The sequence below is a fragment of the Carassius auratus genome, unplaced genomic scaffold, assembly GCF_003368295.1.
Source record: "Carassius auratus strain Wakin unplaced genomic scaffold, ASM336829v1 scaf_tig00033648, whole genome shotgun sequence".
In the NCBI taxonomy this organism is placed as follows: Eukaryota; Metazoa; Chordata; class Actinopteri; order Cypriniformes; family Cyprinidae; genus Carassius; species Carassius auratus.
This window is the reverse complement of record NW_020526096.1, coordinates 71,946-85,256: the sequence shown is the minus strand read 5'-3', so window position 1 is coordinate 85,256 and position 13,311 is coordinate 71,946. Positions and strand designations below refer to the sequence as shown.

The 13,311-nt window shown below is 39.4% G+C and overlaps 1 protein-coding gene across 1 annotated transcript in view; it reads right to left on the bottom strand.

Annotated features, from left to right (window-relative positions):
- Positions 1 to 32: 32 nt before the first annotated feature.
- LOC113081286 (integrin beta-like protein 1) overlaps positions 33 to 13,311 on the bottom strand; it is a 37,293-nt gene continuing 24,014 nt past the window's right edge. Inside the window, exons 9-11 of the mRNA XM_026253363.1 lie at positions 9,589 to 9,735; positions 6,730 to 6,843; positions 33 to 663 (exon numbers count right to left, since the gene is read on the bottom strand). Of these exons, the coding sequence (XP_026109148.1) occupies positions 575 to 663; positions 6,730 to 6,843; positions 9,589 to 9,735 (350 nt within the window). The 3' untranslated portion in view covers positions 33 to 574. The remainder of the gene's footprint in view (positions 664 to 6,729; positions 6,844 to 9,588; positions 9,736 to 13,311) is intronic.

Genomic DNA, 13,311 nt, shown 5'->3' with positions numbered 1-13,311 from the left:
TGGACATTTTTGGACAAAGGAATAATTCAAGATATGTTTTAAAAAAGAGCTTTAATTCAGAGCATGGTAAATTTATTGGCATCTGGCTGTTTACAACTTTTTTCACATGGAACTTACCATACAATAGGGTCATAAAAACATTGCACACAAGCAGAGCTCTAAAAAACAGCAACCTGAATAATAATATAATGCTCTTACTTGTTTATTGGCCGTTTGTATGGATCCTCTCCTTTTAGTGCTTATGTGTCTCAATAGTCTATGTAAGCACTATTATACACAATATCTATGTGTGTGTATATATATATATATATATATATATATATATATATATATATATATATATATATATATATATATATATATATATAGTTACATGGCAAACTAAAGAGGATTATAGATGTCATCTCCCACAGCTGTTTTATGTGCATATAATGGAATTTAAACTAAAGAAAATTTGAATGCTGCTATATTGCACAGATCTTTAAAATGAATTTTCCCTCGTTTGCTGTTGGTGTAGCCACCCTTTTCTTGTCTTGGCTGACAACAGAAACAGTATTTAAGTGTCTACCGGGGGTTAAAACTCCTCTCTAACCCAGATTTCACAGGCATTTCCGGTCCAGCCATCCCAGCAGTCACAATTTCCGCAGTTGCACACGCCGTTCCCTGGAACAGAAGTTGAGAGGAGAGGCAGAACTGAGAAACCCAGATCATCACTCTCCAAGTCTCGACATGCTTTTTCTCTTCACAACCCCTTGGCAGAATGTGCAACGGGAAACCAAGTACAAATGCAAGTTTTGGAGCCACTTTCTCTGAGGTTCTGTCTATACAGTTCAGATTCAGTTCATGTAGTGGCACTGGTATGATTACATAGTGTTACTGCTCCTCTTTTATTCAGCTTTTGTAAATGTAATTTGGTGTACACAAAATTATTATCTGTGATGCTTAATGAGCCAATTTAAATGTATCACTTTGGTTAACAATTTAGTATATATCTCAACTGTTTGCAATTAGAATAAAAACTTATCAATTATTTCCCATTACACAAAGTACTGGCCTACTGGAGAAAAGTCAATAGCTGATTTCTAAAATCTAATGAGCAGACATCATTTAAAGGCATCAGAATGACAGATTGAATAAATATCATAAATAAATATTTGTATATTTTTTATTAAATAAAAATAATAATAGAGAGAGAGAGAGAGAGAGAGAGAGAAATTATCCAATATTTGTGTGCAATGCATTTTTATGCCAATTAAAGAAGGGGTGCCCAGGGTCCCTTATGGCAAGAGGTTTAAAATTTGGGATTTATTGATTAATTGACTGATTGATTGATGTTGGGCTATCAATGTTAAGTGATAAACAGCTTTGGAACTATACTTAGTGTGAAAAATATATTTATAATAATAATATAAGAATTAATATAAATGTATTCTAACTTTTATTTCCCTATCTGTCAGTCACTACAAGTTATGTCGAACGACATATGGGGTCTCACTTGGGAGGGCAATCATTTCTGAGTTTTAAGAAAAAACATAGTAGATTTTGCATGCTGAGCCACTCCCTGTGCCTAGGGGTATAAATAGACGACAGATGCATCCACTCATTCAGGTTTTTGCTTCGGAGCCGAGAAGTTGATGACATTTTTGCTACAAAGCCATTTTCATCTCATATTGGAACTTTTCCTGGTCGGTGTGATGGCGCAGTACAGCGGTGTCCCTGCAGTGGTGCTTCCCCTGGGCGCTTCGGCTAAAAGAGCAGTTTCTTTCCTAAAAGAGCAAATCACGGACAATTCACGTCTTTTTCAAGGTGTTGTTTCGTCCATGTCCTTCTCAATGCGATCGTTTCCTGTCCTCGTATGATGGTCACAAGATTTAGAGCTTTTAATTTAGAGCTGTTGGCCATGCTTGGCCGGGCAGGGTTAGGGTTAACCTAGATTTCTCATGGCTGGATCATTGGTTTCTCTGTGCGGAGCGCGGCTAACAACCGTGTCCTGCCACGGTTCCTTTCTTCCCAGAGGTGCATGAAGAGGTGAGGAAGTCATGGATGGCCCCTTTTATGGCCAGAAGCCACTCATCTCCCTCTTACATCCTCACCACCCTCGATGGCGGGGCAGCCAGGGGGTATGTGGACATTCCCCAGGTGGAGAGAGTGGTTGCGGTCCTCCCTTTCGGGCTCTCCTTGTCCCCCAGTGCCCTTAGAACAAGTGTCCTGACATGTCGTTGTTAAAACAGATGCCTCCAACAGGGGCTGGGGTGCGATGGGCGATGTGCAATGGACAGGCAACTTCAGGGTCCTGGACAGGACCTCGACTGCTTTGGCAAATTAACTGTCTACAGTTTCTGGCAGTGCATCTAGCTTTATGGCGGTTTCGGCCACTGTTGCTAGACAAGCACATGTTGGTCCGCACGGACAACACTGCGGCTGTTTCATACATCAAGCGACAGGGTGGTCTACGATCACGTTGCATGTCTCAACTCGGCTGCCATCTCCTCCTCTGGAATCAGACACAGCTCAAGTCACTGCGCACTATCCACATTCCGGGGGAGTTCAATCGTACAGCCAACGTGCTCTCACGGCAGCTCACTTTCCCTGGGGAATGGCTACTCCATCCCCAGATGGTCCAGCTGATCTGGATCGATTCGGGGAAGCCAAGGTCGACCTGTTTGCTTCCCACAAGTCCTCCCACTGCCAGCTGTACTATTCCCTGACCCAGGCCCCCCTGGGCATGGATGCACTGGCCACTCAGCTGGCCTCGGGCTCTACGCAAGAATGCGTTTCCCCCAGTGAGCCTGCTCGCACACACACTGTGCAAGGTCATGGAGGACGAGGAACAGGTCCTGTTGGTTGCGCCTTACTGGCCCACCCGAATCTGGTTTTTGGAACTCATGCTCCTTGTGACAGCCCCTCCCTGGTGCATCTCCCTGAGGAGGGACCTCCTATTTCAGGGGCTGGGCACCATATGCCACTCGCGTCCAGATCTTTGGAACTTCCACATGTGCCTTCTGGACAGGACGCGGCAGACCTAAGTGATCTGCCACCAGCCTATGCTTTGAAGTGGAGTCTGTTCACGAATTGGTGTTCTTCTCACTGAGAAGACCCCCAGAGATGCTCAGTCAGAGTTGTTCTTTCTTTCCTGCAAGAAAGGTTGGAGCGTAGGCTGACACCCTTCACCTTGAAAGTGTATGTGGCTGCCGTTGCAGCCCATCATGATGCAGTGGACGGCCGGTCCCTGGGGAAGCATGACTTGATCGTTAGGTTCCTGAGGGGTGCTAGAAGGTTAAATCCTCCTAGGACACCCCTGATTCCCTCCTGGGACCTCTCTGTTGTTCTGGCTGGACTTCAGAGGGGTCCCTTTGAGCCGCTAGACTCAGTCGAGCTGAAGTTCCTGTCTCTCAAGACAGCACTTCTGGTCGCGCTCACTGCCATCAAGAGCGTCGGGGACCTCCAAGCATTTTCGGTAAGTGAATAGTGCATTGTGTTCTGGCCGGCCTACTCTCACATTGTCCTGAGACCCCAGCCTGGATACATGCCCAAGGTTCCCACCACTCCCTTCTGAGACCAGGTGGTGAACCTGCAAGCACTTCTCCTGGAGGAGGCAGATTCAGCCTTGACATTGCTGTGACCATAAGAGCGCTTCACATATACATGGAATGCACCATGAGCTTCAGAAGCTCTGAGCAGCTCCTCTGCTTTGGAGGTCAGCAAAAAGGGAAGTCTGTCTCCTAGCAGAGGTTGGCCCACTGGATAGTGGATGCCATCACCTTGGCATACTTGCTATTTATAATTTAATATAAAATATTTCTAACAAAATTTCTAATGTTAATAATGTGGAAAAAATATAGACGAAAAGAAACATATTGTTTCCTTTCCAAATTACAATTTATTTATATGTTCTGGCTCAAAATGGTACAGTTTTATTTTATAAAAAACTCCATATTAATGTACAGAGCGTCTTAACATTTTCTGCAGCCACTTAAAAGGAGAGAATTTACAATAGGGTACATACAGTGCCCTCTATAAGTATCGGAACAGTAAAGACAAAATTGTTCCGTTTGCTGTTGAGTCAAGAAATCTGTAAATATAAATAAAAGATTAATATGAGACAAAACTACAGAATGTCACATTTTATTATTGGGTGATTCATCACAAAGATGTTTTACCAGCTAAAAAGATCAGCACTTTTAGAGTTCATTCCACAATCTGATGTGAGCATAAGTATTGGAACAGTTGCCTCACAGGTCTTTCTAAGTGTTCAGCTGTGTCCTGTTGCATTAATTAATTAATGCAATTAATTAATTCTTCAGACATTAAAAACAAGGAATTTGTCTTATCAGTTATATCCATTGCTTCTGCATTCTAAGTCTTGAATTCGACGATGACACACACAAACCAGAATGAAGACAAGGAAGCTGACTCTGAATGAAAAGCAAGCAATTTGGGTGCTAAAAGAAAAGAGGAAGTCAATTAGAACTATAGGAAAAACAAAGGGCATGGATAAATCAAGAGTTTGGAAACTACCGGCGACGTCTGCAACCAACGATGACCTGATCGGCTGAGAAAAACAACAGTAGTTGATGACAGACAAATCATAAAAGCTGTGAAAATGAACCCTAAAATACATGTCTGTAAAATTACCAACAACTTCCAGAAAGCTGGGGTGATGCTCTGTCAATCTACAGTCTGCAGGAGATTTTGACACGGAATTACAGAGGCTACACCGCAAGATGCAAACGTCTGATCAGCACCAAAAATAGGCAAGATTCTTCACAAATGTGAGCCAGTAGTGTTTTGGTACTGAGTTGATGGATCAATCCTGATCAAACACACCTGAACCTGTTAATCAATGTCTTTGGGATCATCAGAAAATCACAGGTAGGTGGGTTTGATTAGGGTTGGAGTTAAACTTTGCAGTGCACTGGCCCTCCAGGGCAAGATTTGAATAACCCTGATCTAAGTGATTGGAAAGCAAATGTGTTGAGAAAAAAGGGAACTGCAAATGATCCTAAGCATTCGACATCATCTGTAAAGCTTGGTGGAGGTGATGTCATGGCATGGGCATGCATGGCTGTCTCTTCATTTTAATTTAATGTATGATGACAGTAGCAGAATGAATTTGGAAGGGTAAAAAATCATCTTGGCTACTAATATTCAAGAAAATACCCCCAAACTCACTAGAAAGTACTTCATATTGGATCAGGACAATGACCCAAAACACCCTGCCAGTTCGGTCAAGGACTTTATCAGGGCAAAGAAATGTAAAGTCTTATGGCAAAACCAATCTCCACATTTAAATCCAATTGAACATTAATTTCACCAGCTGAAGAGGAGGCTAAAGACAGAAACTCCACAAAACAAGCATCAGTTGGAATTGGCTGCATTAAAGGCTGGGAGAAAGCATTTCAAAGCATAAGTCCAAGAGTCTGGTGTTGTCTATGGGTTGCAGACTCACTGCTCTGACTGCATGCAAGGGATCTGCAACTAAATATTAGCTTTTAATCTTTTACATCTGCCTTAAACTAGCTGTTCCAATACTTATGCTCACATCAAATAGTGGGATGAACTCAAAAAGTGCTGTCCTTTTTATTTAGTAAAACATGTATGTGTCGAAAGATGTAAAATGTGACATTGTGTAGTTTTGTCGCATATTTATCTTTTAATCATATTTGCAGATGTCATGACTCCTCAGCAGAGAAAGCAATTTTGTCTTTACCATTCCAATACTTATGGAGGGCACTGTATACTGTAGTTCCATAGGTTCGGTCAATGAAGTGGGCTGACACCTGTCAATCAGTGGAGGCGATGTTGTTTACATATGCAGTTAGAAGAAAGTATTCTGAATGTGACAGCAGCTTTTGCTCAGAAGAAAGCTTGAGAGCCATATATTGTGTCAGTGCCCAAAACTGTCGGAATTCGCATCTGCTGTGCATGAAATTAAGCCTCGGCTTTCCCTAATACATTGAATTTTCCACAGCGCTCATCATTTGCGAGTGTAATGAGAATATCTTACTGAAGAAGCCATGAAAATCATTATTTAGAAACTGGCAGGCACATTTTTGCATGATTATAATTATAAAGGCCGACTGCATTACTGTTACCCAAGGTAAGGGGAAGAATTGGCTGATTGTATGCTTTTGCATTTCATCTATAGAGAAAAGGCTTTCCCTGAGCAACATAAGAAAATAGTTTTAATAATCCTTATGAATATGGAAATTATGACATATGCCAATTAATATGCTAATGAGTGACATTTACCAGACCCATTTATGCATTTCTTTTATCAATCGTGTTTTTTTGTCTTGTTTTGCAATGAATTTTGCATCTCTGCAACCAGGAACTGTATAATTGGTTAAATGACATGGCAACTTGTAATGAAGTCATTAGACCAATACGCTTCTAAGCAGCTGTCAAAGTGTCCTTTAGCCCTTGAGATATCGTGATAATAAGTATTTATTAATAAATAAATATTTATTGTGCTTTTTGTTAGCACTGACTAGTCAACTCTTCAAGGCTTTAAAGGAAAACCTCGACTTTCTCTGGAGCCTCTTTCCCATTGAAAAGCAGGACGAAAAGAACACAGCAGGAGCCCACTGATTGGACGGCTCCTAAGAGTCATACAGAGCTGTGTAATCAAACGGCAGCCACATCAGAGAACCTCAATATTCATCACAAAGAGATCTGTCAGCACACGAGTGGGTGTTTGGAGGAGTGCTGCAGCATTTGAACACATACCTGTGCAAACCAGCCCGTCATGTTTGTCGCAATCCCTGTCGTCACACTCGCAGAATTCCCCTGAAATGTACCACTCCTGTGGTGAGCAGATACAGCGACCACAGTGACAAGAGCCTGCAAGAAACAAATTAGCCTTCAGTCAAACAACCATTGGAGATCCATTAGTCTTCCCTTATTCTCCTGTGCTATTTCACGATTATAAAACACTTAAAGCTGTGATATGGTTCCTAATTGGAATTGAATTTGAGTAAATTGTTTTTCTCTGTAAATATGTGAAACAGCTGTTGTCTGCAAGGTCAAATTTCATGCTCCTACTGAGTCAGGAATAGACCAATAATCAAACTAGGCCAGTCGATCAGCCGATATTTGGCCAATTGGAAATAATATGCATTGGTTGATGATACAGGTGCACCATTAATGAAATTCTGGCTAATGCCAATAATCCAATTATTATTTTCATGTTTTGGATCACTTCAGAAAATGACATATACATTTGTGTCAAAAATTTATTAAATGTATATATATGTGGAATTCTACTGTATATTTATAAGAATAATTCACTCAAAAATAAAAAAAATACTGAAAACTTGCTCACCCTCAGTTTATCTGAAAATGTGGAGAAACATGTCATTACATTACTTGTTCACCAATAGATCCTCTGCAGTGAATGGGTGCAGTCCAAATGAGAGTCCAAACAGCTGATAAAAGCACCACATTTTCATTAGAGAAGCAATATTATGGATAGATGACTCTAGCTAGAAACCACGGTTTGGCATTAAAAACTTTAATGATGGATTTATTACAAACAGCCTTTCACTTCACAAGATGTTAATTGATGGTCTGGAGTTGTGTGGATTATTTGTGGATTATTGTGATGCTTTTATCAGATGTTTGGACTCTCATTCTGATGGCCCCCATTCTATGCAAAGGATCATATGGTTAGCAAGTGATGTAATGCTAAATTTCTACAAATCTGTTACGATGAAGAAACAGATTTGTATATTGCATTTTTAGTTAACTATTCCTTTAAAGTACTATTAATAAAAGGTATTTATTTCAGAGAAAGTTACTCTATTATAATTACATGTGCACAGTAACATGGCAACATGGTAACAGTAACAGTTAATCTTTATTCTACTGCAGTTTCCTAAAATGGAGAAGCAATTTTTTTGGTATCACATCATTTAAATCACCAGTATTGCTGGATAAGTTTTACTGGTCAAGAGTTATGTCCTCTTTTGAATTAATATTGTGTAAAATAAATGGTAATTGGATTTCATCATTTGTGTGGTCATTTAATATCATAATTTATATAAGCACTGCATTCAAATTGCACTGACCTACCTGGACAGAGTTTCCTCAAAGCATCACATAATCCTGAGTAGATCATATATAGAGACCATTGGTGCCAATGATTTCTACAATGTCTTTAGGCTTACGATGCTCTGCAGAAACTCAGATATTGGTCTCCAGATATTAGTCAACATGACTCTGCAAAACAAGTCTTATGAGCTGGGATTCTCATACTACATTATAGGATCCAGGAAATTGCATCACATTTGGGCACTAGTCTGTCATTAAAAGCTGTTCTGTACCTTAAAAACACGATACAGTTACAAAGCTTTCAAAGAACATACTTTTGACGGCAGCCTTATCAATCAAAGTGTAGGCAGCCCATCAAACAGTAGTACATCCCTTGTCATTTCCCACAGTATTATTCTCCTGTGAGCTACAACAAGCAACCCACATATTCACCTACCCATGAATCTTTACTGTGAAAAAAAAATCAATTTAATTCTTCCAGTGTTTCAGTCTTAATAATGTTGATGTTGTTATGACAAGCAGAACAACTCTCTGCTGATTTCCAAGCATTAATTCGAGGAAATAACTGAGTAGACCATGTGAAACCAGATCTTAAGAGGAATTTCTTATTTTCTCCAGCCAGGCAACAAAAACAAACAGTGTTCTGTCATTGGCTCAGACAAGCCCTATATATAAAGCGTATTAGTGTGTCACTTTACATGCCCAGAGAAAGGAGAAGAATACTCAGAGGACTATGTGTCAAGCAGAAATTGGCTAGGCTTTATCGTTTTTTTTCTCAGGATGCTGACAGGTCATATACAAATAGTGAAACTGGCCTCTTATTAAAGCGTAAAACCTAAAGCTTCATTTTCAGTCTTGTGTGTGGTTTTCGAAAGCAGGTATACAGGTTGGAAGAGCAAATTATATGTTGAGGTTTCTGTCAGACTGTCAGCAAACATGTTTTACCGTTCTTGCTTGACTTTAAAGAAAAGCAATAACAGTATATATAGCTTTACCTTTTAATAGAACAAATAGGCAGGAACCATGCATGGCGAGTGTTCATTTTACACAGCTTTTTGTTTTAGTTGTAGTTTTTCCTCCTAAATCTTTTCAATTTAGCACATATATTCTACATTACAATGGCATACTTTTTTTTTGATAGTAATCTCTTTGGGTGACATTAACACAAGATACTGGAACATGATGCAAGCAGGACTTGAACCCATCATGGCATCTAACCACTATGTCACAGCTCCTGAAGATGCAAATTTGTTTGACCAATCCCATTCTCTCTCTCTCTCTCTCTCTCTCTCACAAATACTTTCTGTCTCTAACAACTAAATGTGGCATAAACCCCCCCTAAGAACAGAACTGATTGGTGGAAATAGTTGTGTTCACTTGTGTTTGCTATCCATCTTATTAAAGGAGCATGTGTGGGAAATCGATTTTAATAGCTCATTCCCCACCAACAAATAAGGGCACCCACTTTCATTTTTAACAGATGACTGACAATTATGTTAAGTCTTAAGGTGCCGCTCGAGGCGTCATCCCTCCTACCTTTTCCAGAGCATATGACGCCGTCGGCCGTCTCGCATAGGCTCTTGCTCTGCTCGTCCGTCATCTCACAGCTGCGGGGGAACTGGCAGTGCTTCCCAAACCATCCATCACTGCAGATACAGCGGCCACACGAGCAGAAGCCGTGGCCTGGGGGAGACACATAGTGCACACACAAATGCGTGCACACCCAATCACTTTCTCTTCTTACCAAAGAAAACCACCATTTATATCTGCCAAAACAAAACAACGGGCTGATTGATCCAGGCATATGTAATTGGTTCCAAAAGACATTGATTCGTTTACTGACTGGCTAATGGTGTTGCGGTATATGGTTCTTATCACTTATGGACTCCTTGGGATAAACCATTTTAAAGCCTCTCTGATCATGTTTGATGATTCAGTCTTATGGTTTTCGTAATCATTGACTGTATAAATTGCTCAGTTAAATTCTTTGTTTCTGCTAGCATAGTAGTATAGTCGGGATTTTCAACGGTTCTACCAGCAAGTTATACCATTAAGCCAGAAGGTGGCAACAAGGGACTGTCTTTACGAATGAGTCATTCAATCATTGTTCATAACACTAATAATATTCCGAAACAAAACACGAGTCATTGCCTCAGTGACTTGATTTTTTTCAAAACCACTGATTCATTCAGGAACGAAACGAGTGAGTCATTGACTCATTCACTGAACTTATTGGTTCAAAACCACTGATTAATTCAGAAACCCTACTACTGTGTTGCTTGAAGATGGAGTGCATTCACTTTATTTGAATGGTAGTTGGCAAAGAAAGAAGACAGTTTGTAAGAAATATTGTATCCAAAAGTTGCACTTTAGGTCTATTGACGTGGTGTTTCTTGAGTTGTAAAACAGTACATACTTGCAGTTGCCTTGGGATGAGCATTCAGAACAACAGCGCTTGTGTTTGGATGATATTGTTTAAATATACTTCCCAAAATGGTTTATTACATGTAAAACAGTAGCAAGTATGTAGGTGATGGCAGTTAAAAAAAGTTGCCTTTCCATGTCTTTCCAAAAAGAAAGCTTGCCATATTGCAATATTACAAAACGGTGAAATGGGTTGTAGTATGCAAGTATGTTTTTGGCCTTTAAGTTTAAGTTAAAGGTCATTTTGAATGTCCTCATCACTTCTGGTCACTTATTTGACATTCAAAGGTATTTACAAGAGCGCCACTTTGGGAGATCTGTGCATGGGGCGTTATTTCATGTAGGCTGTAAGGAAACGAAATGTTCCCTGAAGCTGAACAGTGTTTTTCGCTTAATCTTTAAAGAGCAATTGGTGACTCACTGTGAGATGCACACTGAGCTATAGAACAGCTCCTCCTCCAAACAACTCCTTTCTGGAACAGTGCTCGGTAAAGAAAAAAAAAGAGGAATTCCCCTAGACTACATCTGGCTGGACAGAAATGTGTTCTAGATATTAAAACCAAACAAAAGAATGTGACTCAAAATAAAAATAAAGACAACAATATAAACAGTCTCTTCAGTGCTCAGTATGTTTTCTGAATATCTTATCTTAAGCACTTATAGATATATAGCAGGTGTTTTATATAAAATATACTAAAAGTCTCTGTTAAGGAGAAGAATAAATAAAATAGTTCAATATTTTTTTTTGCTCAACTGAGAGAATATATATGTGTTGTGGGCAAAATCACAATGGAGATTCATTTGGGAAATATACTTGTACTAACATAAAATACTCATTTGGGAAGTTATGAAATTCCAAATTGATTAAATTAACAGAACAGGCACTGTAGTGTCTATTTCAAATAAATATGTACTTTTGCCCCAGGCTGGAGAGTAATTTTAACGTATCCCTATATTTCTAGATGATGTTTAATCAAAACAAACCATTTGCCATTTATTTTTTAACAACACAGTTCATGTTGTACCATCAATATTTAATAAAAAGAAAACATTTTTTTTTTTTTTTTTGGTCATTACAGTTTTCATTAAGGGAGGAAGGGGTGTGTGCGCTTCCCATCGCACCTTATAATAATTGCATGAAAAAAAAAAACTTTTTATGTGGCTTTGTCTTTGTCTCTCTCATCCGTTTATTTTGTGGGCGTAGGTATACAGGCTTGGCATTTGATGCACTCTTGGTAGAGCTACATGCTTGACTGCTTCAATCAGCCAGCCTACGAGAGCATTTAATTGCTTTGGTGAGTGGCACCCCAGTCCTTTCAATTAAAGCGCACCTGTGATTCCCCATTATCCCACCCGTAAATGCAATTCGAGTGTGGGCATGTTCTAAATTGCGGTGTTTCTCACACCTATCTTTGGAAGGATATTTTCTAAAGAATGAAGCCTAGTCTTAAACTCTCGGGCAAGTGCCTCATAAAACGATATAAATCCAATCTGAAATATTAATGAGGCTGCATTTCAGTAAAAACACCTTCATGTTAATACAGCTAGAATGGCTTCTCAAGGGCTAAAGATCCCATGATAGGCATATCTGAAGGCTGCCCTTTATTTGAACACCAATTCAGTCCTGCAGGACCGTATATGCAATTAGCTGAGATGAACGTTTCATCAGCGTGTGTGACGGCTGTCTCTCTCTGAGCTGAGAGCTGGAGGCACGCTGTGTTTCCACACTTCTCCTCCGTAAGCAGGCTCTCATCTGTCTGTGTGACTCGGCCAGTCACAGCAGATGAGCCCTATACATATTTAAACATCTCCTAGGGCTGGTCCACACAAGGCTGTGTGGCTAGTCGCTTAGTGACACAACACAATAAGCATTCAGAAAGCAGTGGCATTAAATCTGTATCCCCACCAAAGAGGAGAAATGTTATCCTTTAGATGCAGGGGTGTACCATGGGTAAAATGCTTGTGCTCATCTATCATCACATTTTCACAGGGGGTTCCTCGAATGGCACTGCTATGCAGTTTAGGATTATAGTTGTTAAGGTTTATATTGGTAGCAGATATATATTATATATTTTTTTCACTTATAGTGAAATTGATAAGCTAGAATTGATAATTTTTAGTCAGTCATTTGTAACAGCATATTTTTGAATTAAGTATAATTAAAAATGATTAGGTCTTGATCCTTATGGAGACACTCAATTAATTATGATTGTCAAATATAATTGTTTTATGACAACTACAGTATTTGATGATTTTATATTTATTTTATTCTATTATTATTATTATTATTATTATTATTATTATTTCAGGAGAATTACAACGTCAAATTACAATCAAGTATATTAAGTACAGTATATACAAAAGAAAACTCCACACAAGATACAGATAAATAAAATATATTAGGGCTGCCGAGCAATTAAAATTTTTATTCTGATTAAATTATATGAAGTACCATTCCTGCATATGGTGGAAGTAGTTGTGGCAGAAGCGTGGAGAAGAAATTAAAAGAAATTATCATCTTGACCTTGGAGTGAAAGTCATAGAAATAGATCTAAAAACACAGTCATGTACATGCAAAGAAACAGACATGCTCAGGTATGCCCCGAAAACCCCAGCAGGTGAGATTGAAAATGATCTTCTATAGTATAGCTTTCTAGTCACTGGTGGAATGACTAGAATCTGTGAAGTCTGTTCCCTTTCAGTCGGTCACTCTCGAGAACACGTCGGTAATGACCCATGAATTGGGATCTTGCTTAGAGAGACCAGTCCACTTCGAGTGTAAGCTAAACTAGCCATAGCTGGACTGGTCTTACGGTGATGGTGAGGAATTTCCCT